Source organism: Mastigoproctus giganteus, chromosome 3 (assembly GCF_048544385.1).
Source record: "Mastigoproctus giganteus isolate SK-2022 chromosome 3, ASM4854438v1, whole genome shotgun sequence".
NCBI lineage: Eukaryota > Metazoa > Arthropoda > Arachnida > Uropygi > Thelyphonidae > Mastigoproctus > Mastigoproctus giganteus.
In genome coordinates, this window is record NC_143577.1 from 77,588,429 (window position 1) to 77,613,307 (window position 24,879).

Here is a 24,879-nt window from a genome sequence, read left to right on the forward strand (position 1 = left end):
AAGAATTGGAATCAACTAAATTGTCTTTGCTCCACTGGAGAATTACCTGGAGATCGGCATTTAAGGAATTGGTAGCGGAAATTCGAGAAGTTGAAGCTGATTGAGCAGAGCAAGGTTTCTCAAAATAGAAAGTGGAATGCAATGTGCTTTCATCGGAAAAACTATGGATAGAATTTCTAGTCAATGGAAGGAGATCATTAATATACAAGAGGAAAAGAGTGGGGGAAAGAACTGAATCTTGGGGGACACCGGCATTAGTGGAGAAGTTAGAAGACAGAGCCATCTACCATCACCCTCAGTGAGCTATTAGAGAGAAAACTGGATAACCAATTACAAAAAAACCGTTGGCAAACCATAAAATGGAAGCTTGTTTAGAAGACCTTTATGCGAAACACGATTGAAAGCCTTTGAGATGTCAAGAGCAACTGCTTGTGTTTCACCAAACTTTTTCATTGAATTTGTCCATAAATGGGTAACGTAAGCCGGAATATCACCACTGGATCGACACTGATGGAATCCATACTGGCAATCGTTGATCATACAGAAGGTTTCTAGGTAATTTAAGAGTTGGCAGTTAATTGATTTCTCCATTAGTTTAGAAGGAGTAGAAGTAATTGCAATGAGACAATAATTGGATGGGAGGGATTTGTCACCCTTTTTGGGAACTGGCTGGATATGAGCAAATTTCCAAGCAGAAGGAAAAACACCTTTGGAATAAGAAAATGAAAAAAAAGCGGCAAAGAACAGGAGTAAGTTTTGAGAACAAGTGGAGAAGACCTGTAGCTTAGCTTTTTTAGCATCAATATTTGTCAAAATCCTTCTGACATCCTTTTGACGGAAGACCACAGGAGGCATTGAATGGAGCATGTTGGGAATGGTGGGATACCAAGATCATTAATACATGAGTTTGAAGAAAAATGGGATGCTAGCAGGTGAGCTTTATCCTTGGCTGAAGTGGCAACAGAACCATCTGGTTTTGACAGAGGTGGAAGCAGAGATGGGCAAAAGGTGCGGCCAATAGCTTTAGCAAGAGATCAGAATGCTCTGCTACCATTACGGCAAGAAGCAAGTGTTCTACTCTTAGCCTGTTGAAAATCTAGTTTGGACTGATTAATAACTGCTTCACAATTGTTGTGAGCTTTGGTGTTGGCAGAAAATGAAACCGAAGAATTGGAAACAAACTAATTATGATATGTAACATTCTCCTCTCCTCTTGAACAGCCTTAGCACATTTGTTGGAAAACCAAGGTTTAGATAAAGGACAAGATTTTAAAGTGGAGTGTGAGATAAGGGATTCCATTCCTGCACAAGAATAATTTCATTGACACGATCTGAGCAAATGTTGACATCAGAAGTATTGAAACAGTAATCCGACCAAGGAAAAGAAGAAAAGAAGGCTCGCAGGTCATCCCATTTTGCATTCTTGTAATGCCAAACAACATGAGGTTTGGAATAGTCATGAGATAAAGGTTCCATTGGAGAAGAGACAATCACCAAGTTGTGATTTGAAGTGCCTAAAGGACCACTCACTTCCACCGTGTACTTAGAAGGGTTGTTTGTGAGAAAAAGATGAAGCGTGTTGGCTATATTGTTAGGATTGTCCGGTATTCTTGTAGGTAAATCTGTGCAAGGTCATTAGTAATTGCTAAAGCCTCAGCATCTCGACCAGCTGGGTCGGTATGACTAGAAAACGGAAGCATGCTGGAGTTGTGAACTTCAAAATCAGCAAGGAAAATTACCTCGCTGTTAGGAAAGTGACTGGAGAAAGTCAAGTTGCAATGAGAGGAAGATTAGTGGAGTTGGGAGAACGGTAGAGACAACAGATGAATTTGACACAACGAGGTAGAGAGATTTTAAGCCAGAGAAGATTCCAAATTACCAAGTCTCTGACAGGAAATATCGGAACGGACATATGCACAAGTACCACCTTTGAGGCGAAAGGAATCGTACAGCAAATAATTTGGGCAACTGAGATGAGCAGTAGTTGAATCAACCGATAACTGAGATTCTATCAGAAAAAGTACATGGGGTCTGGCACACTGCAAGTGGAAATGGACATTGTTGAGATTCAAACTAAGTCCACATATATTTGTGAAATGAACTAGGAAGTGTTTGGGAGAGTTAGATATTTTTGCAGATAAGCTTACTCTATTAGTTTGCCAATTCTATGGTGTATTCAATGGTAAGAAAAAGTGTGTGTGTGTTGGGGGCGGGGGGGGGGTCATGCTGTTTGAAGTAACGAAATTTTTGGATATGGTGTACACATGGTAAGAATATATCCAGATCCTTGACATAACATCGCATTGACATTGGCAGAGTAGAGGTAGAAAAATTATACACTTACTGATCCGGACGCCTCCTAAAGAGTTACCAATAAGTTTGGTCCAGTTGACTAACTAGCGACTAGCCTGCGAACACTATTTTAGAGCTGTACCCTCAATGTAAGAAATATTGGATCTCACCACGATGTTCATCATAACCTCAAAAGTCATCAATCATACTGCATGATGGAAGAGATAGGGAAGGGTTGACCGGAACTTAGCTCTAGAGACTAAACATGGTTTCCATCACTTCAAGCCTCCAATAAGCAAAGTGGTGGTATTGCACTGGTTGATGAGTCATCTACCACCTAAACACAGAGTGGCAGCATTCCTCCATGTGGTGTGGGTGCCACACCTTGACCCTGCTTATGTTAATTCACACCTGGGTGGTCATTCACAGTGTGCATGTGCATGGGAATTATATGGATTACTGACAGTCCCACCATTGTGAAGGTGCAAGCAGAGGATTTGGCTGTAGAGGATTAGTTGATTTAAAAGGGATATGCAACACTCTGAATGGTATATGATCTGTGTGTTAATAAGGAAACCATTTGATGAATACAAGTGGTGATCATTTAATCTGCAGACTGGTGCAAGATTTTATATTTACTGCACAAACTTTCCATAGCTGAGCTAGAAGTGCTCTTCCTGATCCCTACTAAGTAGACTGTGTGCAAAACAGTACTTATCAAGTTAGAGTTGTATGAAGAGTTTTTTTTTTTTTCCTAGCTGTGTCACTGATGATCGTTTTGAAGCAAGTTTCTTTTTGGACATACAGAATTGAACAGTGATGTGCAATTCATTGTGCTGGACTGTGCTTAAATGCATCGGAAACAGTTAAAGTGATGAATGGAGCATGTGGTAATGACTGTCTTGGTACGACAGCCATATTTAATTGGCAGAAGTGATTCATTGAAGGCTGTGAGTCTGTTGCAGATGACCCAAGACCTGGTTAGTCTTCCTCCTCAAAAACTCCTAAGCAAATCGCAAAAACCTCGGAAATTTTGGAAGAGGACAGGCAAATTACACTTCGTGAATGTCCATTTCATATGGTAATGCTCACAATATTGTGAGAAAGATCGCCTGAAAATATTGCAAGTCTGTGCCTGCTGAATTCCACACAATTTGACCCTAGAACGAAAACAGCAAAAAGTAGACTTGTGCAAAGAAACAGCTAATCATTTTGAAACACGGTCAAAACTTCTTAAATCAAATAGTGACGTAATGAAACTTGAATTTTTCACTATGATCCAGAGACAAAACAGTCAAGCGAATGGTTGATTCACCAGGACCTAAGAAATTGAGCTTTTCATTCAGCTCTTGGTTCTTGTTTTTTGACCTAAAAGGCATTCTAAGCATTTTGTTACTCATGGAACAACCATGAGAAGCACACTCTGAGGTTCTCAGAGTCCAACTTTGCCATGCCATTCATGAGAAACATCAAGAACTTTCCAGTGTGAAGTGGTTTCTCCATCATGACAATGCTAGGCCCCATGCAGGTAATATTGTACAGCCAGTGATCACTGCTGTAGGTTCTGCCACATCCCCCTTATTTAATGGACTTAGTCCTGTGTGATTTCTTCCTGTCTCCACGTCTGAAGAAGGCTCTGAAAAGCAAGTGTTTTGTGTCCGACAAAAATGCTTGCGGAGCCACAATGGAAGCACTTCTCAGTCTTGAAAAATGGCTTGCAATGCGTGGTTGCGATGGTGGTGAAAGTGTGCAGTTCAAGGGAGAGTATTGTATTTTTTGTGTTTATTAAGGTATAATATTCAGTATGTCATGGAAAACAGGTTTAACCTTTTGAATAAATTTTCTTCGGTGTCCAGGGTAATTCAAAGTAAGTGTCATGCATTGCATTAGTAAAAGCACATGATACAAGAAAGCAAGCTTATATAGCATCAGCCAAAAAAAAAAAAAAAAAAAACTTCTCATTTCACCCATCTACTTGTTCCAAATGTTTGTCTAGTTCTGTCTTGAATCTATTTAAGCTATCAACTTCTACAACGGCAGATGGAAGTTTTGTTCCAGCATTCAGCCAACCACTGTCTAAAGGCAAACTTCACATCTATCCTACAACTGTCTTTCCTCATTTTGAATTTATTCTCTTCTGATGTTGATGGGATTCTTCCTCTTGCTCAGAATAATCAGGCGATTATTCTGAGCAAGAGCAAGGATCCCATCACCATTGAGCATGCTCAAACCATTCAAGGCTTTATACACCTCAATCAGATTGCCTCGCAGGTGCCTAGTCTCCAGACACTGTAATTTGCAAAACTTAAGCCTTTCTTCTTAAGTGCAACTGTTTGTTCCATTCACTAATCTTGTTGCCCTTCTCGAGTATTTTGACAAAGAGAAATCCACGGAAGATTCAGATGATGACAATATTAGATCTTGCACCAGTCTGCAAATTAAATCACCCCCTCATTATAACCAAGGATTTGAAGAAAACAAAGGTCTGTGTGCAGTTTTTAACTATATTCATTAACAGACAGTCAATGGCAGGCACAAGTTGAACACTTCTGAAAGCACACCCAGCTTCCTTCTGAATTCGATTTTTATGGGTGATGAGATGTTTTCAGTATGACCCTGCAACAAAGCTGTGTTTCAGGGTTGGCAACCTCTCCCAAAGCCAAAAACGTTTGTCAAGAAAGGTCAAAAATTGAAACATAATAATAGCAAGAGAATTTTGCGCAAAGAATTTGTGTCCAATGGCCAAAGTGTTACTGCTGCTTATTTGGATGTTTTGAAATGTTTGTTTGCGAGAATCCATTGTGTGCAACCTTGATATGGAGAAGACTGCAGTTGATTCTTCTTGCATGACAATGCACCAAGCCATGTGGCTCTCATTGTTTGGCAGTTTTTGGCTGGAAAAGCAGTCTGCATTCTGCCTCACCCACAGAATTCATCAAACAGCCCATGCAACTTCTTTTTGTTTCCTCATCTTGTGGCACCACTGAAAGAGTTATTTTTATGACATCAACACCATTCAAAGAGCTTTTACAGGAACATTGAACAGTATATACCAGTCATGGCCTTCCGCCAGTCATTCCAGTTGCTTTGTGATCGTTGCATGCAGTGCGTGGATGCAGGAGGAAGTTACTTTGAATAAATCAAGGTTAATTTATTCATACATGGAATCATTTTTTTTTTTTCTAGAATCAGTCTCATTTTCCAATTGCTACAAGTGGTAGATGACTCTCATCGACCGGTGCAATACCACCACTTTGCTTATTGGAGGCTTGAAGTGGTGAAACCCATGTTTATTCTCTAGAGCAAAGTTTCCAGCAACCCCCCAATACTTCTCTTTCAGCCCATGCACGGTACCAAGTACTATAGGTTTTGATACCTTTCGTGTTTGGGGTTTCCATAAAAAAAATATATATATATATATATATATATTTTGAAACACTTTGCATACAGTTCTGAACCATTGGACTGATAATAAAAGTAACTATATTATTGTTCAGAAATAATTGCAGTGTGTTGTGCATTTTTGAATAATCACTGCAGGCCCAGAACCAATTTCTCATCAGAAGTAGACTGCCCTGCCAATTTATTAATGAATTCATTATTAATCCAATGAAATATGCACATATTCCATTGCAGGCAAATGAAATAAAGTAGTAAATGCAGAAATTAAATTTAACATTTTCTGTGGGTTTTCTGCAGTTTTTATACACACACACACACACACACACTGGAGTTCAAAGAAAGTGCATCACCCCTTAAAATTGTAATTGTCGTCCAGATAACGTAAGTATATGGCAATATTACTTAGATTGCATCAGATAAGATTGACACGTGTAGGTGATGACATAATATTGCATCAGCTGTTACTTTCACCTATATATGCATGCCCTGCAAGAGTTGCAGTCATTCCTTGCTTGTGTCAGGATAGAGAGTTATGTGCATTTGATGCCACAAAGAAAGAGTGCTATTGTTGCTTTACGTAAGGAAGGATGTTCTTCCCGTCATATTTCTTATAGTGTCTTGTAATCAGTCGACAGTGAGTGGATTTCCTTCCAAACTCAAGAATACTGGTTCTGCTGATAGGAAAAAAGGAACTGGATGCAAATGAGTCTCTACGCCAAAACAGGACTGCATTTTGAAGCACTTATGCCTTAAAACCTGTAAAGCTTCTTTGTCTGAGCTGAAAAGAGAATGGGAAAAACATACAGGAAAGGTAGCAAGTGCAGTAACAGTCAGAAACAGCCTCTTCAAAAATGGACTTGTAGCCCGTCGTCCTAAGAAGAAGCCCCCCCCCCCCAAACACACACACCACAAAAAATGAAAAGTGCCCAATTAATTTGGTGTAAGGAGAATGTCAAATGAACCCCTGAGCAGTGGAAGTGAGTTATTTTCTCGGATGAGAAAATAACTGACTTCCATTTCTTGGAATTCTTTAGACCACTGGTACCCAAAGTGGGCGATACCGCCCCCTAGGGGGCAGTGGAACAATCAGTTCCACTGTATCATATCAGTATCAATAGTAGCCTCGGGTGCATTTGGGGGTTGTTTAATAAAAATAAGGGGGCGGTGAAAGCATAAAGAAGGAAGAAAAGATAAGAATATTTAGAAAAACTATTCAGACATGTTTCACCTATTGTGTAACGTTATTTTCCAGGTAAACACACAAAATGCAAGTTATAACCGATCGGCGGTCAAGCCGAGTCAACAAGCAAGTACAGGTAGGCGAGCGTGTGGGGCATTGTTGGTGAGTCCAGCTTACATCAGCAAGAATGTGCGTGTAATGACTTGTTGAGAATACGATACTATAAATAGGCGTCATGTATGAAATCTAGTTTAGATTGTTTTTGAATTGTGTGACAAGCAGTTAACAATAGTGCAAGTGTAATAGTATTCAATTCAAAAATTTTAATTCATATTCAATAACTTCGATATTTATGGATTACGGATCGCATACAAAGCAAATTGCATTATTGTTGTTTCAATAAAACAGCAATTTACATGAGTATTTTTATACATTTGGGGGGGGGGGCACTGAGTAATGTTTTTTTTTTTTTTTTCTGAAAAGGGGATAGTAGGACAAATAGGTTTGGGAACCTATGCTTTAGACTCTCCACTAACAACCTAAATTGCTAATACCATTTTAATAAATAAAAAAAAATCTGTTGTTATATTAAAAGATGTGTTTTAATATAAAAACTGAGTAATTTTTTTTTCTGAAAAGGGGATAGTAGGACAAATAAGTTTGGTAACCTATGCTTTAGACCCTCCACTAACAACCTAAATTGCTAATACCATTTTAATAAATAAAAAAAAATCTGTTGTTATATTAAAAGATGTGTTTTAATATAAAAACTGTTAATGAGTAACAGTTAAGTCTGTTACTTATTAACAGTTTAACAAGTAGGTAAGCAGTTTATACACACACATGCGCACACACACACACATACGTGTCCAAAAAAAGTGCATCACCTAGGAATTTCATTTCTAACCCTTTTTTGCGATGGTATGTTACTTTAATGACTAGCATCACAAATAGAAATATAAACAAAAGATATTTATTAATAGTTAAGGCAAAGCTAAGTAATATTTGACAGGTGCTCTCAAAATATTCCAAAATGAGCATTTTCAACCTTTATACAACAGTTTTGGCAAACACGACAATTATGGCTGAAATTTTATCAAAAGCTCTATTTGCTTCGGTTTATCATTTTAAATGGAAAATAAAATGAAAAGTTCACCAGGTGCAAACTAATATTTAGTGAACAGTCTCTGGCACTGATGACAGCAACACACGGTCGAACCATTGACAAGATCAATTTCTGAAGATAATCAACTGATAGTTCATTGTTCCAAACACAAATAATGGCTTCCTGAAATTCACAAAGAACCTTTGGTTTCTTTCTGGCAACTGCAGATTCCACACGATGCATGCCCACAGTTCTCTATAGGATTCAGGTCCGTGCTGTTTCCTAGCAACCTAACAGTTGTAATGGACCCTTCTTCCAACCATTTTTTTCACCTATAACAAATGGAAACAGATTACTGTCGAACCTCTATTGCAGATAAAGGAGCCACTGGGTGGCAGTGATCACAATGTACTGATGTGGGAATTGCTTAAATATGTAACTACCATCAAGGCTAAAGGGAAGGGCTATTGCTTTCGTAAAGGTTGACTACAGGGGTCTCACACAATTTTTAAATTCTGTACAGTGGGATCAACTGATGATATTACCAACGTTGAATTCTAAATGGGGGAGCCTTCAGGGACTTAATTTTAGTCTACTAGGCTTTTCATTCCAACTAAGAAATACTGTTCAAGGTTTAGGCCTAAATGGATGTCAGACGAACTAATGAGGCTTGTGGCAGAGAAGAAAAATGTATGGGATGCATATAAAGTATCAGGTGACACAGAAGCCTATGGCAGATATAAACTAGTCTGTTTACGAGAGTTTACGAGATTACGAGAGATCCTTGGCAAGGGATGCAAAGAAAAACAGCAAAGAGTTCTTTACTAATGTAAACTCTAGGAGGAAGGGGATGAATTAGATTGGGCCACTTAAAGTAGATGGATTGACTATTGATGATCATGCTCAGGTAGCTGATGAACTGAATGAGTATTTTGCATCTACATTCACACATGAGCAGTTATTCAATGAGGGGAGTGCCAGAATGTAATCAAACTCTAACAGGGAGCTAAGTGATTTTGTAATAACTGAGAGCAAAGTGGAGGAGAAATTGTTGAAGTTAAGCATAAAAAGGCACCTGGGGTCGATGGGATATATCCAGTTATGTTAAAGGAGGCAGAAAAGGAAGTAAGCAGACCCTTAGCCATAATTATGAGAGCTTTCTTGGACTCGGGAGTTCCCCATGGACTGTTGGTGTGCAAATATATCACCAATTCACAAAGGGAGTTCAAAAGATGACACGAGTAACTATAGACCTATTAGTTTAACTTGTGTTCCGCAGAAAATAATGGAATCACTGGTTAAAAAGCAATGCAGGATCATCTAGACAAGATTGCAGTAATAGCTAAGACTCAGCAGGGGTTTGTTAAAGGGAGGTCTTGTCTGACCAATTTGATTGGATATTATGATGTGGTCACAAAGGAACTGAATGCCAAAAATAATTTTGATATCATATACTTGGATTTTAGGAAAGCTTTTGATACTGTTGCACATGGAAGACTGCTGTACAAATTGGAGAGGTATGGCATTAAGGGTAAGTTGCAAGTATATCTTGCTACAATGGATAAAGGGATGGTTGAGTGGGAGATGACAGAGTGGTAATGAATGGGCACTGCCCTTCGTGGACAAATGTTATTAGTGGAGTTCCCCAGGGTTTGGTGTTGGGCCCATTGTTATTTTGTTGTATATTTATCAATGATATTGATGAAGGTATATCAGGTTTAATGTCCAAGTTTGCAAATGATACAAAGGTTGGCAAGGTTGTTAACAACAGTAAAGACAGTATGCTACTCCAACTGGATCTAGATAAGTTGGGCAATGGGCTGAGAAGTGGCAACTGAAGTTGAACATTGACAAATCCAAGGTACGGTGCATGGATAGCAATAACCGAAGAGAAACCTGCCAACTGTGTGGTACTACACTCAGGGAAGTGGAAAGTAAAGTCGTGGGGGTAATTCTGCAGTAAAATATGAAGTTCGCTGAGCAGTGCAGATGGGCTGCTAGGGCAGGTCATGGAGTCTTGTCAATGATATATATATATAGGACTTTTGTGATTATCCCATTATACAAGGCAATGGTCAGACCACACCTAGAGTACTGTGTACAGGGCTGGAGGCCTCATTTTAGGAAGGATGTAGAGTTGCTGGAACGAGTACAAAGAAAGGCAACGAGATTGGTGAGGGGTGCTCTTACGTAGAAAGGCCTAAGTTCTGCAAATTGCAGTGCCTGGAGAGTAGGCACCTGTGAGGTGATCTGATTGAGGTGTATAAGGCCTTGAATGGGTTGAGCAAGCTGAATCCTGATGGGATTCTTCCTCTTCCTCAGATTGTTTTTATACTGTCTGCGCTGTATAGGGTGGAGCATTATCGTGCTGCAACATAAAGGGTCCATGTGGACTCGAAAGTGAATATCTTTTAAGGGCACAGAAGGTGATATAGTTGTACACGTTGGCACTAATGATATCAAGAGTAGGAGACCGGCAGAATTGCTTAACAAGTACAGGTCACTGTTGAAAAAAAGCCGTGAAATAGGGTTGAAATTGAAAGTGTCTGCAATTCTGCCCAGACACGATAGGAGGGAGTATATGATGAGAGCCTTGTCGATCAATTTGGCCCTGGAAAGATTGTGCAAGGCTCAAGGGGTAAAATTTTTTTTCAGCCTGGACTGTACTTGTTAACAGGAGAAATTGCTTCTACAGGGATGGGATACACTTAAATAGAAAGGGTGCAAGAATATTTGCTGATGCTACGAGGCAGTGTTAGGTGGATCAGAAAACTGCTAGCTTGGGGGGAGACAAAGACGAATAGATTAACAGTAGCCACTGGCAGAGGTGAAAGAGATTCTTGCACTGCTTCTATTGGAATGAGCAGAAGCCTGAAAAACAAGATGCAGGATTTTTCAGAGACTGCTGGGAGTCATTGTGGTCCAAATAAACACATGGGTTGTGTTAGGGTAGCTAAGAATAGAAATAGGTGCATGTATACTTGCGTGTACACCAATGCTAGGAGTTTAGTAAATAAATTTGATGAATTTGAGGTATTGCTCAAAACATCAAAGGCAGATATTGTTGGGATATCAGAGACGTGGTGTCACACAGATATAAGGGATACAGAACTGGAATTTGGGGAGTACAAAGTCTACAGAAGGATAGACTGGATAGGAAGGGAGGAGGGGTTATGCTATTAGTTAAGAAATACATAAAATCCAAGGAAGTGAAGCCAGTGGACATCGCTGGACAGTGCAGTGTCGAGTCAGTTTGGTGTGACATAAGCATTGGGAGATCAAAATTGAGAGTAAGAGTGTGCTATAGGCCTAATGACTCTGATGAGTATAATAAGAAACTGTACAGGGAAATAGAGTGAGCCAGTAAATCAGTCTTATAATGGGAGATTTTAATTTCCCAGATATTGACTGGAATTTGGGGGCTGGTCACTCACACACTAGCATGGCTTTTGTGGATTTACTGGATGATTGTTTTCTACATCAGCATGTTCGGGAGGCAACTAGAGGGAGGAATACTCTTGATTTGATTATCAGCAGTGATTCTTCGTGCATTAAGAATCTGCAGATAAATGAACCACTAGGTGGCAGTGATCACAGTGTGCTGAAGTGGGATTTACTCAAAGAGGTAACTACCATTAGGGGTAAAGGGAAGGGTTATTGCTTTCGTAAAGGCGACTACGATGGACTGAGACAGTATTTAAATTCTATACAGTGGGACCAACTGATGATGTTACCAACAGCAAATGTAAAATGGGAAGCATTCAAAGAACTTATCTTGGAAGCTACTAGGCTTTACATACCAAATAAGAAATATTGTTCAAGGTTTAGGCCTAAATGGATGTCAGATGAACTAATGAGGCATATGGCAGAGAAGAAACATGCATGGGATACATACAAATTAACACATGACACAGAAGCCTGTGATAGATACAAGTTGATCTGTAACCAAGATACAAAGGAGGTTAGGCAGGCGAAGGCAGATTACGAGAAATCCTTGGCAAGGGATGCAAAGAAAAACATCAAAGAGTTCTTTACTTATGTAAACTCTAGAAGGAAGGGGATGAATCAGATTGGTCCACTTGATATCGATGGGTCAACTGTTGATGATCCTGCTCAGGTAGCTAACAAACTAAAGAGTATTTTGCATCTACATTCACACATAAGGAGTTATTCAGGGAGGGGAATGCCAGAGGTGAATTAAACTCTGGCAGTGAGATAGATGATTTTGTAATAACTCAGAGCAAAGTGGAGGAGAAATTGTTGAAGATAAACATAAGAAAGGCACCTGGGGTGGATGGGATCTATCCAGTTATATTAAAGGAGGCAGCAAAGGAAGTAAGCAAATCCTTAGCCTTAATTATGAGAGCTTCCTTGGACTCAGGAGAGGTACCCATGGACTGGAGTTGTGCAAATGTGATCCCAATCCACAAAGGAGAATCAAAGGGGGAGACAGGTAATTACAGACCTGTTAGTTTAACTTCTGTTCCAGGGAAATTAATGGAGGCATTAGTTAAAGAAGCACTGCAGGATCATTTAGACAAGACTTCAGTTAAAGCTTGGACACAGCATGGTTTTGTTAAGGGGAAGTCTTGCCTGACCAATTTGATTGGATACTATGATGCAGTCACAAAGGAACTGAATGCAGGGAATAACTTTGATATTATATACTTGGATCTTAGAAAGGCTTTTGATACTGTTGCACATGGAAGACTGCTGCACAAATTGGAGCAGTGTGACATTGGAGGCAAATTGCTGCTGTGGATAAAGGGGTGGCTGAGGGGGAGAAGACAGAGTGGTAATCAATGGACACTGCTCGTCGTGGACTAATGTTATTAGTGGAGTTCTTCAGGGCTCAGTGTTGGGGTCGATTATTATTTTCTGTATATATAAATGATATTGATGATGGTATATCAAGCTTAATGTCGAAGTTTGCAGACGATACAAAGGTAGGCAGGGTTGTGGAAAGGATCTGGAAAGGTTGAGCAGATGGGCTGAGAGATGGCAAATGAAGTTTAACATAGACAAATGTAAAGTACTACACATGGGAAACAGCAACCCCAGAGCAACGTATCAACTATGTGGTACTACACTGACAGTGGTAGAGAATGAAAGGGACCTGGGGGTGGTTGTGCAGGCAGATATGAAGTTCTCTGAGCAGTGCAGATGGGCTGCAAGAGTAGCTCGGTGTATTGTCAATGATATATAGGAATTTTTCTATCAGGGATAAGGAGGTGATTATTCCCTTGTATAAGGCAATGGTCAGGCCACACCTAGAGTATTGTGTACAGGTCTGGAGGCCTCATTTCAAGAAGGATGTAGAGCTGCTGGAACGAGTACAGAGAAGGGCAACAAGATTAGTGAATGGAACAACGGGGTGCTCTTACGACGAAAGGCTTAAGTTTTGCAAATTACAGTGTCTGGAGACTAGGCACCAGCGAGGTGATCTGATAGAGGTGTATAAAGCCTTGAATGGTTTGAGCATGCTCAATGTTGATGGGATTCTTCCTCTCACTCAGAATAATCACCTGAGAGGGCATAAATTCAAATCGAGGAAAGACAGATGTAGGATAGACGTACGGAAATTTGCCTTTAGCCAGCGGGTGGTTGGTTGGTGGGACAGACTTCCATCCCTTGTCGTGGAAGTTGATAGCCTAAATAAGTTTAAGGCTCAGCTGGACAGTAATTTCGAACGGACAGAGGGGTGAAGTGGAAGTGGATTTTTTTTTTTTTTTGGCTGATGCTGCATAAGCTTGCTTTCTTGCATCAAATGCCTCTACTAATGCTAATTTAAGGCTGAGCTGGACAGGCATTTGGAACAAATTGAGGGGTGAAATTTTTTTTTTTTTTTTTTTTACCGATGCTGCATAAGCTTGCTTTCTTGCATCGTATGCCCCTGCTAATGCTAAAATTGAACACAGAACTACATCCAATTTTTCAAGTATTTCAGTGCTTGCATGTTAATATGGTTTAAATCTTAATTGGTTTTGTGTTTGGAAGTTTTTCTCTGATGCACCATTTGGCTTCTCTGATCAGTCCTGAAGTGGCTAACACAATGGTGCGTTGTGTTTTAGTGATAAATAATGGTTTCACCCTTTTGATGGTGTTTTATATTAAAAGTAACAAGTTAGGGCTGTTTGTGAGTAACATGAGTAAACCTAAATTGCTGGTTGGTTGTCATCTGTAATATGTTAGCTCAAACCTTGAAGGTTGAAAGCCAGCCCTGATTACCATATGGATCTCCATCTCCAGTAACAGGCTGATAAATTTAATACAGAAATTTTCAAATTATTTCAAATGAAATATTTATTTATTATTATTAGCTACATGGTGCAAAGAAGCCTGAAGCTTGTGATGCACCAGCCAAAATAAAAAAATTCCCGAGTTACCCTGAGAGAGAGTCAAAAGTAGAAGGAAATCGCCAATAAATAGAAGAATGGTGATAACCAACCCAGGCCTCCCGGTGTGCCAAGCACATACTCACCTGATGTGAGTCCCTGGGGGTATGTATAGCCTGTGATGTGCTGGGAAATATGGTATGTTGGACTTATAAGAAGAGTTGCAGTGCCTTGGTAGACAGTGTTGAGAGTTTTCAGCTAGTAGATTAAGAAGCCTGTCCATTAAAATTATATTACACAAGCTGCACTGACTTGTTTGGTTGGTTGTAAATTGTGCTCAAATTATTATTTTTTACAAAGTATAAGTTAGTTTTTAGCTTCTCATAAACATCACCCCTTTGATATTGACTTCTGAAGGTGTTTGGTGATTCCAGTCACTTACAATAATGGATTAAAGGTAAGTATCTGCTGTGCTTCCTCATGCTCTTTGCTGCTTTTGCTCAGTAGCTTTTGGCCATTGTTGATGCTTAACTAGTAGGTCTGAGAATCACACCAGTGACCTTGACCAGTGCATTTTGGGCCTGGACAATGTACCTCGTCTCCCAACATGCCCCTCCCTTTTAGCTAATGACACGTTTGTATAGCCTTTCCTTACATGCATGGAGTTTGGTTTGGGGGGGACCACTATTCTGCATTACTGAAGTTCTACTCATGCCTGTCAACAGTTGTGATTTAGCGAACACAGATACAGCTGACAGTATTCCACAGTTTTCTATTGATGTTCTGCCATGTGTTGGATTAACTCCTTTGAACTCAGCTGAGATAGAACCAATGATATCACAGATTGAGCATGTGATACTTCTGATAATGCCAAATCACAGCTAAGTAACTGTACTGAGTCTGCGATTCCTGTTGACAAATCTGTGACAAATAATGCTCGTGCCTCTATTGAAAATAACTGTCAAGTGGATACAGACCCCCACCCTACTGATGGCTAAATTGCAACCACTATCCTTTCACTGAATTTCCTCCAAGAGAGGCTGCAACTTTCTGTAAGAAAAGTCTAGAACAGGGGTGGGCAACTTTTTTCGTCAGCGGGCCGAATGAAATTTTCGTATAATGATGCGGGCCGAATGAAATTTTTGCATCATGATGTGGGCCGGAATAGATTGAACGATTTAATAAAAAAAATCAGAACCTAAAAAATGTTATATTACTTTAATTACCAAATTATTAATGTATTTTTTAAAAAAAAATCTGAATGTCCAATTATCATTGAAAATGCGGCATTCGGCATCAATTTTTTTTTTTTTTTTTTTTTTAATTGGCTCATTTTATGGGCTATAAATTATATTAAATTAAAAATTGTAATAATTAGAAAAGACATAAAATATCTCGCACCAATATTATTTTTTTCAATAAGAAGTCAAACCCAAAGGAACTTCGTTCGATCGATGCTACAATAATAATTAGGAAATAACTCTTTGGCGCTGCATAGAATCACTTGGTTACTGTTGTACTGGCCGCGATTCCCGATTGAACCGAATTAAACCGAACGTTTACAGCGAGTGTAGTCAGGTATGGATTTTCTATATTTATGCATTTACCGAGGGGGACGGATGTGGCCCACGGGCCGGCTGTTGCCCACCCCTGGTCTAGAAGATTACTTATTTGCTGAGAATAGTAAGGTAACTAAACTCTCCACCAAGCATTTACTTTGCTACTCGAGTGGTTTGGAACAGATGAACTGGTTAACAAGTGCAACTTAAGGAAATGAAAAACGAATTTCCTCACCTATGTCAAAATATTCCCAGTTATTTTCTGCTGCTGATGATGATTCACAGAAACATGTTTCCATGTTGCTATCCCCTTCCACTAACTCTCTAAGCTAAGCTCTGCTGTCCAGAAACCTACTGACTCTTATACCAACACAGTCTACTTCGGCACCTAATAGTTCATTAATTGTAAAAATTACTAGTTTAAGTAATCAATTTATGGTCTGCATCAATGTTTCATGCTCATTTGGTTGATTGTCCTTGTATCCTTCTATTGCTCTCCCACCTCTGTTGCTCAGCATCTGCATTTCCTGGATCATGTTATCTCTCTTGTTAGTGCTTCTTGTTTTGTAATCATGGCTGATTCCAACGCTAAATCCAGTTTCAAGTGCTACTGACTCCAAGGGTCTTCATCTAGAAGACTTCTTGTTATTTCATCAACTTGCTGTTCTAACAAACTGGGTATGCCCTCCACTTTTAGTTCCTTAAATGCAAAAAGTAACAGGAATATTACTGTCAATTCTCAGTATATTTCCTTGCTTGTTGCTGATTGCTCTGTGGTTGAACTTTCCTCTGATGACCACCGGGCTATCACCTTTTCTACAACCTCTAATGACAATAGATTTAGACTTCTCTTCAAGATCTCCGATGCTTCTCATTAAAGCAGATTCTGCAGGATCACTTTGAAGCGTCTGTTAATTCTGATTTTCCTTCTGACTAGGTTTTCTAAACACATATTCTGCTGCCGATCTCACATCCTTTCTGACTTCCTCTCTATTTCACCCTGCTCCCATGCAGCTAGAAAAGGTGCTCTCTAAATGTCATACCCTGTGGTGGAACCATGAACTAACACTCCTAAGTCACCAAGTTCATCAAGCACAGGAGACGCTCCAGTGACACGGACGAAGTTAGCCACACCCTCTGAGGTCAATCACCTTAGATGGAACTACTGGGGAATAAAAGGGCACTGTTATAACAATTGAAAATGAGAAAAATCTACTATCAGTGACTGTAAAATCAAATCACAGCAGGAACTTGTTAGCACCTCAGGTAATCAGGATCCCTGGGGAATTGTTTATTGATTAACCGTGGAGAATGTCCATTCACCTACTGTTTATAACTCAGTAGCTACTGGCTCTAGTGAAACCACTACTTGGTACGAGACTGTTAATTCTATGTTAGATGTTCTCTTGCCTACAGATAATTCAGATAATGACTTTCCCGAGCATTGCCAAATTCGTATTGATAACTGTATGTACTCTTTCATAGCTGCTACTGATCCCTTCACTCAAACTGAAGTTAATTTTGCTGTTGCTAAAATGAATAGTTCCAGCTGCTCTGGTTTACATCTTATTGAGGGAATTTTTATTAACAGGTTTCATACACTTCATCTGACCGTCTTACCAACATTATATAATAAATGTTAGAATGAAGGCCTATTTCTTTCAATCTGGAAGTCTTCTCTGCTAAAATTAATCCATAAATTATCTGATTCGACAGCAATGAAATCATACAGACATTGCTCTTCTGTCCCACTTATGCAAACTTTTTGAATGGTTGATCTCTATGAGGCTCACTTCTCTCTTTGTAGACAAATCACTTATCGATCAGTGTGGTTTTCGTCTAGGATGTGGCACTGAGAAAGCTCATGTTGAGCTTCTGTCACATGTCCAAGATTATGACTCCATACATGCCTTTACTATCTACATTGACTTTACTGGCATCTTTGGTTGCCCAGTTTGTTTGCTCGGTTGCATAAAGCATCTTGTTTAGCCTCTTTATATAATCTAACTAAACGCTACTTTGAAGACCAATCTGTTACTGTTCTCTCAGGGTCCAACTCCACCATTAAGCCTGTCAGTCATGGTTTTCCACAAGGTTCAGTTTTAGGTTCACTTGTCTGGAACAGACAAGCTCCTTAGGACTGCTCATAACATCTCTAAACTGGCTTACACCCACCTCGCACTGCTTGTAAAAGGATCTTCGCGTTCCTCAGTTGAATCTGATGCAAATGCTATTATGATCGATTTTATCTCAATGGTGTACCATCAACAAGTTATCTATTTCAACAACTAAGAGTGCACTGATGATGCTAAAGGGGTCACTTGATCCTTTCCAGCCTCCGGTGGTTAAAATTTCAAATAAATCAGTCTTTGGTGGCCTTTCATAATATTTTCTGAACGATCATTAACTCCAAACTCAATTTTATTAAACATTTGGCGTTTCTTTGTGAAAAAATCAAAAATTATACATCAATGCTGATCATTTTGTTTGAATTGCAGCTCTCTGCTTTTCATGTATAGCGCTGTATTTGTACTGGCGCCTGGTTTTGACATGCCCATAAAGTCAGTGTGCAGAATAAGCTACCTTCCTTCCAACAGTCTATGCCAGGGTTTCCCAAACTTTTTCGGACTGCTACCCCCTTTTAGAGCATATATTTCATCAGTTTCCCCCTATAAAGTCAGTAAAAAATGATACACTGAAAATTAAATTTTAATAAAAAAATATTTAAAATTTAAGCATAAATGCATTAAATTTTATTTATAATGCTTAAATTTTTGTTTATAAAATAAATTTTATAAACAAAAATATAATTGTACAAAAGTATCTAAAAGTACTTGATTTATTAATATAAAAATAATTAATGTGCAGGATGGGTCTGATGCCATGAGATTAATTTTTTCTACATCTGGCTCAATATTAGTAAGCATTTTTAAATTGCCCTGTTCCACTATTTGTAGTCGGTTTCTCTTTTTCGTCAAAAGGTCCGTAATAGCACTAAATCCAGGATAAAGATTTGTAATTTGCTGCTGCAACTGTAAATTTGATCTCACTCTTCGTTTTAATTCAACCAATTCTTGTAATTGCATTACTGTTTCCTCAACACATGAAAATGGGTCTAAAACCCAATCTGGAATCTTCGTGGTGAGAATATCTTCAAATTGTTCGGAAAAGTCCTTATGTAACACTTCCAAATGACATTAGACTTGAATTTCATCATCATGTATTTCTGTCATTTCCTCGAGTGCTGAAAGACTCAAACTGATAAAATTATCCATGTCCCAAGTTGTCTTTGAACAGGCCGACCGGGCTAGCTGGGTGGGTAAAGTGCCTTCCTGGCGACCCAAAGGTCGTGGGTTCGAATCCCGCCTCGGGCTTGGATCAAAGTACTGCAAAAACCTTGGGAGGTGCATTATGGCCACAAAAGCTGATGCGCCAACAACTACCCAAAAAAAAAAGTCTTTGAACATAACAAACATTTGAAACAAATGCAGATATAACAGCCTTCGTTTTAATCAAATTCAGTTCCTCTCCTTGCAGCTGCAAATTCATTTCATTAAAGTTGACATATAAATCTGATATAAGCTGTCACTTTTAAACTTTTTCAAATTGTCTCGCAGGGAAACATCTTTGTTTTCAAAGAAGTCTAAAACTCTCAAAAAAAATGACTCAGACAGGTGCCCTTCGACAACCAGTGAACGTCAGTGTGGAGTAGCAAATGATTAAATTCTTCATTGTTCTGTATGCACAACTGGCTGAATAATCTGTCATTGAGAGAATTCTGATTTTGTTAATTGTCGTAATGACGTATTGCAATGAGCGATCACTAAGTTTTTTTGCAACTAAATGTCGATGAATCGCACAATGCACTGCCATTACATTCGGCACCGACTTTAAGTGTGCAGTGAATCCACAATGGCAGCCCACCATCGACAGAGCTCCATCAGTTGCTGCTGTCATTATATTCATCAGAGGAATCTCCTTTTCTTTAAAAAACTCTTCCACAAGAAATATCGACTCTCCTTTAGTATCTGTTACCAAATGTCTGGAAAATAACTCTTGAGTTAATTATTCTTCTTTATAAACTGAACGTAAGCTAACAGTAAGGCTTCATTTCCTGGTAGATTTGATTCATCCAATTGTAACAAAAATTGGGTAGTCCTCAAAAAATTTCATAACGTGTCTTCCACATCCTTGCCCGTTTCGTCAATTTGTCATTGTACTGTATTATTGCTCAGAGGAAATTTCTTAATTGTCAGTTGCTGGCTTGTGCAACACGGTACGTAGAATCTCACTAACAGCTGGTAGAATGAATTCTTCACCAATAGTATGTGGCTTTCCAGATTTGACAATCAGTAATGAAATGTTGTAATTGCATTACAACATTTCATTACTGATGTTGTAAGAGGCACGTAACCCATTTTCTTGCTTTGATGCATCTGAAAACATACTTGACAATGTCAGCTGTTTGCAAAGTTGATCTTGAAGTGCTTGAAAATAAGCACCTCCGTAGCCAGGTGGGAAGGAGCAGCAGTGCGTAGCACAAGATTCTTGATTAGATCGGGATTAGAGCCCGTCACAACCAAATACGGAGGATGTGGAAAGGTCAGGGAATAACCACCGCATATCCTGGAGCAATATGGCCTTAGTTGCTAATGCTCCTAAAAACCAAATAACTAAGCAAGCTTGAAAATAAGATAAATCTTTGTTTTGTCAGCATGAATTTTTATCAAGTGCTCTCCTAATCTTGAAGGTTTCATAGATTCATTGGAAAGCACTTTTTGACAAATCGGGCACATTGGTAATAGCTTGTTTGCAGGTGACAAAATGAAGCCATATTTTAAATATTTGATACTATACTGCCTACATTTCTTCTTTAATTCTACCATGGTTATATCTATAAAAAATATATACAAAACATATTATTATAGGTATATGTATTATTATTTATTAAATAAGATAACGCTATCACTGCACTTAATGCCGGTGACAGTTTTACGAACAACCACTAATTTCTCTAATAATGTCATATTAAACTGATCAGTCTCTCCAATTGTTAATGCCAAAATTCTACAAAGAAAGAAAAAATGTACTTATGAAATATCTGGATAGAGTAGTAATACGAATAACAATACGTAGCACACTATGTATTGCTGCTATTGCCACGTGGAGAATGATGCAAAAGGGTGTAGTAGCCAATAGCACATGCACAGCATCAAAGAGCAAAAGGTCTGTACATACAAACCCGGCGGATGAGCACCAGTTGATTGAAGGCTAGCCTCAGGAAAGATATTTATAGTATTCTGCACTGGACTTCCCAGCACATGCACGATCGCTCATCGCATTGCATTTGTTTAGTCCTGTTTAATTGTCCCAAAGAATGAAACACTGGACTCGACAGAACCTGTGCGAGCGCTCGCTCGCCACATCGCGCGTTTTTAGTCCTATTTAGTCTTCTCGATTCGTATGGTTGTGGCTTTTTTTTCTCTCGCCGTGTTTCATCAAATGCGAGAAGCACTATTTCGATACCTCCTACGCATAAAGTCGTATGCTTGAAAAGCTGATTTCACAGCAGAGCTGTGTGAAGTTTAATGGTAAGCTTTTTATTTCAAAATAAATTTATGTTGATTTAGTTGTGATTAAATTAGTTAATAGAATTCTTTAAATCAGAAAAATTTAAAATATTTGAACTTCAAACAGCTAAATCAGCTTTTCGGACATAACTTTTTGTGTAGGAGGTATCAATTTGTATTCTTTGCCCCTTTTGAGCAGCCTTGTGTCCCCTTGCCTTCCAGCACTGCTTTGAGTTTTTCTAGCACCCCCAAGGAGCCAGTAGTGACCATTTTGGGAATCACTGGTCTATGCTTATGGCAATGTGTTGGGTCTGCAGAACTGTATCAAGCCTGGGCCTGCAGGTTCTTAACAAGTTGTTTGCTTGATTTACTGGTTATTTCCCATGGTATATAAGATATGGAGCTTCAATTGAATTTTTGGGTTTTACAGTTGTCACTGACCCAGAGGTTTAAAAGTCACGTTGCTGGGAGTTTTTGATTTGGTGGTGGCAAGATAACTGGAATAACTCCCCTAAGGGACAGGTAACTTACAAATTCATTTCAATTGTTCTTTTTTCATCTATGGAAAATAATTCTCTCTGGTTTACTCCAAACTTGTTTACAGCTTTACCTCTGTGTATTTGTGGCGATACTGAAAATTGGGAACGTCCTTTTCCATTGTTACCTGCATGTGGATTTATGGCTGCCTATGACATGGCCTCCGTAGCACATGCTCTTTGAGTAGATTGGGATTCAAGCCCTTTACTGCCAAATACGGTCCACCTGCCAATCTGCACTGGACCAGCATGGCAGGTTATGGTCCATTTCCCTCACCATGAATTGTTGAGGAGGCTTCCATCTTTCATTCGTTTGATAATGGCTGCAGTTTTTTTTTTTTTCCCTTTATGACACACCTTTTGCCTTAATTGCTCCTAGTCAGGAAGGAATTGCTATGTTCCAAGGAGAACTTTCTACTTCTTCAGGACTTTGCTACCAAGGCTTCGCCAAAAACAACTGCTTGCATCTAGTCAACCACCTACTGACCACTGGTGCTTTGATCCAACTACAACTGCATTTCTTCTCATTGGATCAGCCTGTGCAGTGAATGTCACCAACCCTAGTTCGCAGATAATGATGATGCTGATATAGACATTAACAAAGATGTTCTCTTTTTCCCCTTTCCCTCTTTCTTCCTAATCTTTTACTTTAGGTGAGATATGCTGGTGCTTTGGACTGCCATCCACTGGTCATGCACTCTGCCAGTGGATTTTATTTTATTCCAATTTTTCTTTTTCGAGGTTCTGCCTGGGTTTGGGCTATCTGGGTATGGATAGCTGGTATCCATGGTCTTGCATTCCACCATTAGATATGGAACTTCTGTTTTTAAAATTTTTTATCATATTTTTCAGTTAATTAATTTTATTTTATTATTATTATTAATAATAATTTTTTTTGAATGATCCCAAAATTGCTTTGGGCATTCAGGATGGGGTTGTTAGAACTCACAACAATTCATGCTTAGTTGTGGCCTACCTCTTTGTGGTGTAGACACTGGGCAGGCTTTCCAGGTGATCACTTATTGGTGACAAAGTGGCCAGAAGCAATTAAACACACACACTGTACAAACATAACACTACACACATTTATGGCCTTTTAAAAATAACTAATATCACAGTTTACCAAGGCAGAGTTGAACTGATGTTCATGTACTGCTCTACATGGCCACAAGTTGTACCACAAATCTGCCCTGCCAAGTATACACAGAAATGGGAAAGCACCATTGCAGACTCGGCAAAACCTTCAGAACCATGAAAAGAAGCCATTTCCATCAGCACAGCTTTCAAAGAGTTTGGGACAGTTTGTGCATCTGTGGCAGTCTGCAAGCCTTTTGCATGTGAATAGATGAATCTCTGTTTGCAGTCGTAAATGAAGCACTATAAATATGTAATATGGTGAGTAATGGTTTGCATTGTTTAGCACTGATGAACATATCAGGATGTGGAAAAAAGTGGTTCCCAAATACATCCTGTAGTCTGGTTTTGTGTGAGAACACAAGGACACTACTATCATTATTATACCTTTTACTGACTTACCGAATTTTGGAAATCATGAATTCCAGCTTTTTTGATGGATATAGAAAGACTTTTCCTTTTGCCCAGACTACACACATGACAAACTTTTGGAGGGGATGGACAGGTGATTTGGGAAGGCTTGCCTGTGTATCATTTGCCATAATAGCATCAACTCAACAAAAATTGAATAAAATTAACTCTCTATTGGATGTGCAAAAGATAACTGCTAGTGTTTCATGACTTAACCAATTAATGTATTTGGAAAAAAGGTAAGAAATGGTTTAAAGTAGGAAACTAAAATTTTATGCCTGGTTCTTGATGTACATACAGGTGGGGGTTTCATCTCCAGGAAGTCCCCCCCCCCCAAGAATTAATGGTAATAACTTTTGGAGAGATGCTTTTATCTATTTTTAATCCTATTAGCATTTACCTTTCTTTTCTTCCATCTAACTTTTACTGGCTCGAACACACAATTCAGAAACTTTCATTTGAAAAAAAAATTTAGTATATTTGAATGCTTTCACATTATTTATATTTCAGCACCATCATTTTTGAAAGTAACATGGAGTTATTGTTCTGTACTTTTGATTTTTCTTGAAATAAGATAGATATTCTGTGATATAATCTAAGAAATCATAATGTAATTTATGAAGTTAACAACCTTCATAGTGTTTGTTACTTGTTTTTATTAAAGCTTAAATTCCATATAATTTTTTTTTAGAAATAATAGTGCCAGAGATCTTGCTGCATTTGCTGAAAGTGCCAATGCTATGAAAAGACTAGTGCTATGTCATCTTGCCTACAGTATGGAGCTTTCTCGTCCTCACCACCACCTAGAAGAGGAGGAACTTCCTGCAACACCCACATCTTCTTCTAGCAGCCATTCTCCGGTGATATTTGATCTGTCACCACCAAGTGATTCCAAACTTGCCCAGCGTCGTAGTCGGCTTCGTAGTCTTAGTCTGAAAAATAGCTATGAATTGCCACTATCAGGTTAATTGTTCTGAAATAGAGCCTTAAAGGCAGTTGTACAGTACTTCCAAAAAAGCTCATTTCCCTGTCCACAAAAAAAAAAAAAAAAAAAAAAAAACCAAGGAAAAAAAAAAAAAAGTTTATTTACTTTGTGATATTTGCACCTTTTTCATGTGTATAAAAGTCATACAATCACACTAAATATAAACGGGTTCTTTTTTTTTATTTTTATTATTATTATTATTATTTTTTTTTTTGTTACAAGACAACCATTGTTACGGTTCCTCTTATAACATTTGTTACTGAGTGGTGTTAGGTAAAAACAAGTGTCCTTGATAACTAATATAAAGGCTATATACAGTAATAACCTTTATGCATTACCTATTTGTAACCATCATCAAGTATTTTCACCA

The 24,879-nt window shown here is 38.8% G+C and overlaps 1 protein-coding gene across 2 annotated transcripts in view; it reads left to right on the top strand.

Moving 5' to 3' along the window:
- Positions 1 to 24,656, top strand: part of LOC150088095 (MAP kinase-interacting serine/threonine-protein kinase 1-like) — a 183,230-nt gene extending 158,574 nt beyond the window's left edge. Inside the window, exon 12 of one of the 2 annotated variants that reach the window (XM_090369338.1) lies at positions 24,216 to 24,656. In XM_090369338.1, coding sequence (XP_090225464.1) covers positions 24,216 to 24,492 — 277 coding nt within the window. In that variant the 3' untranslated portion in view covers positions 24,493 to 24,656. The remainder of the gene's footprint in view (positions 1 to 24,215) is intronic. The other variant, XM_090369337.1, reaches the window with a different exon arrangement.
- Positions 24,657 to 24,879: the final 223 nt, after the last annotated feature.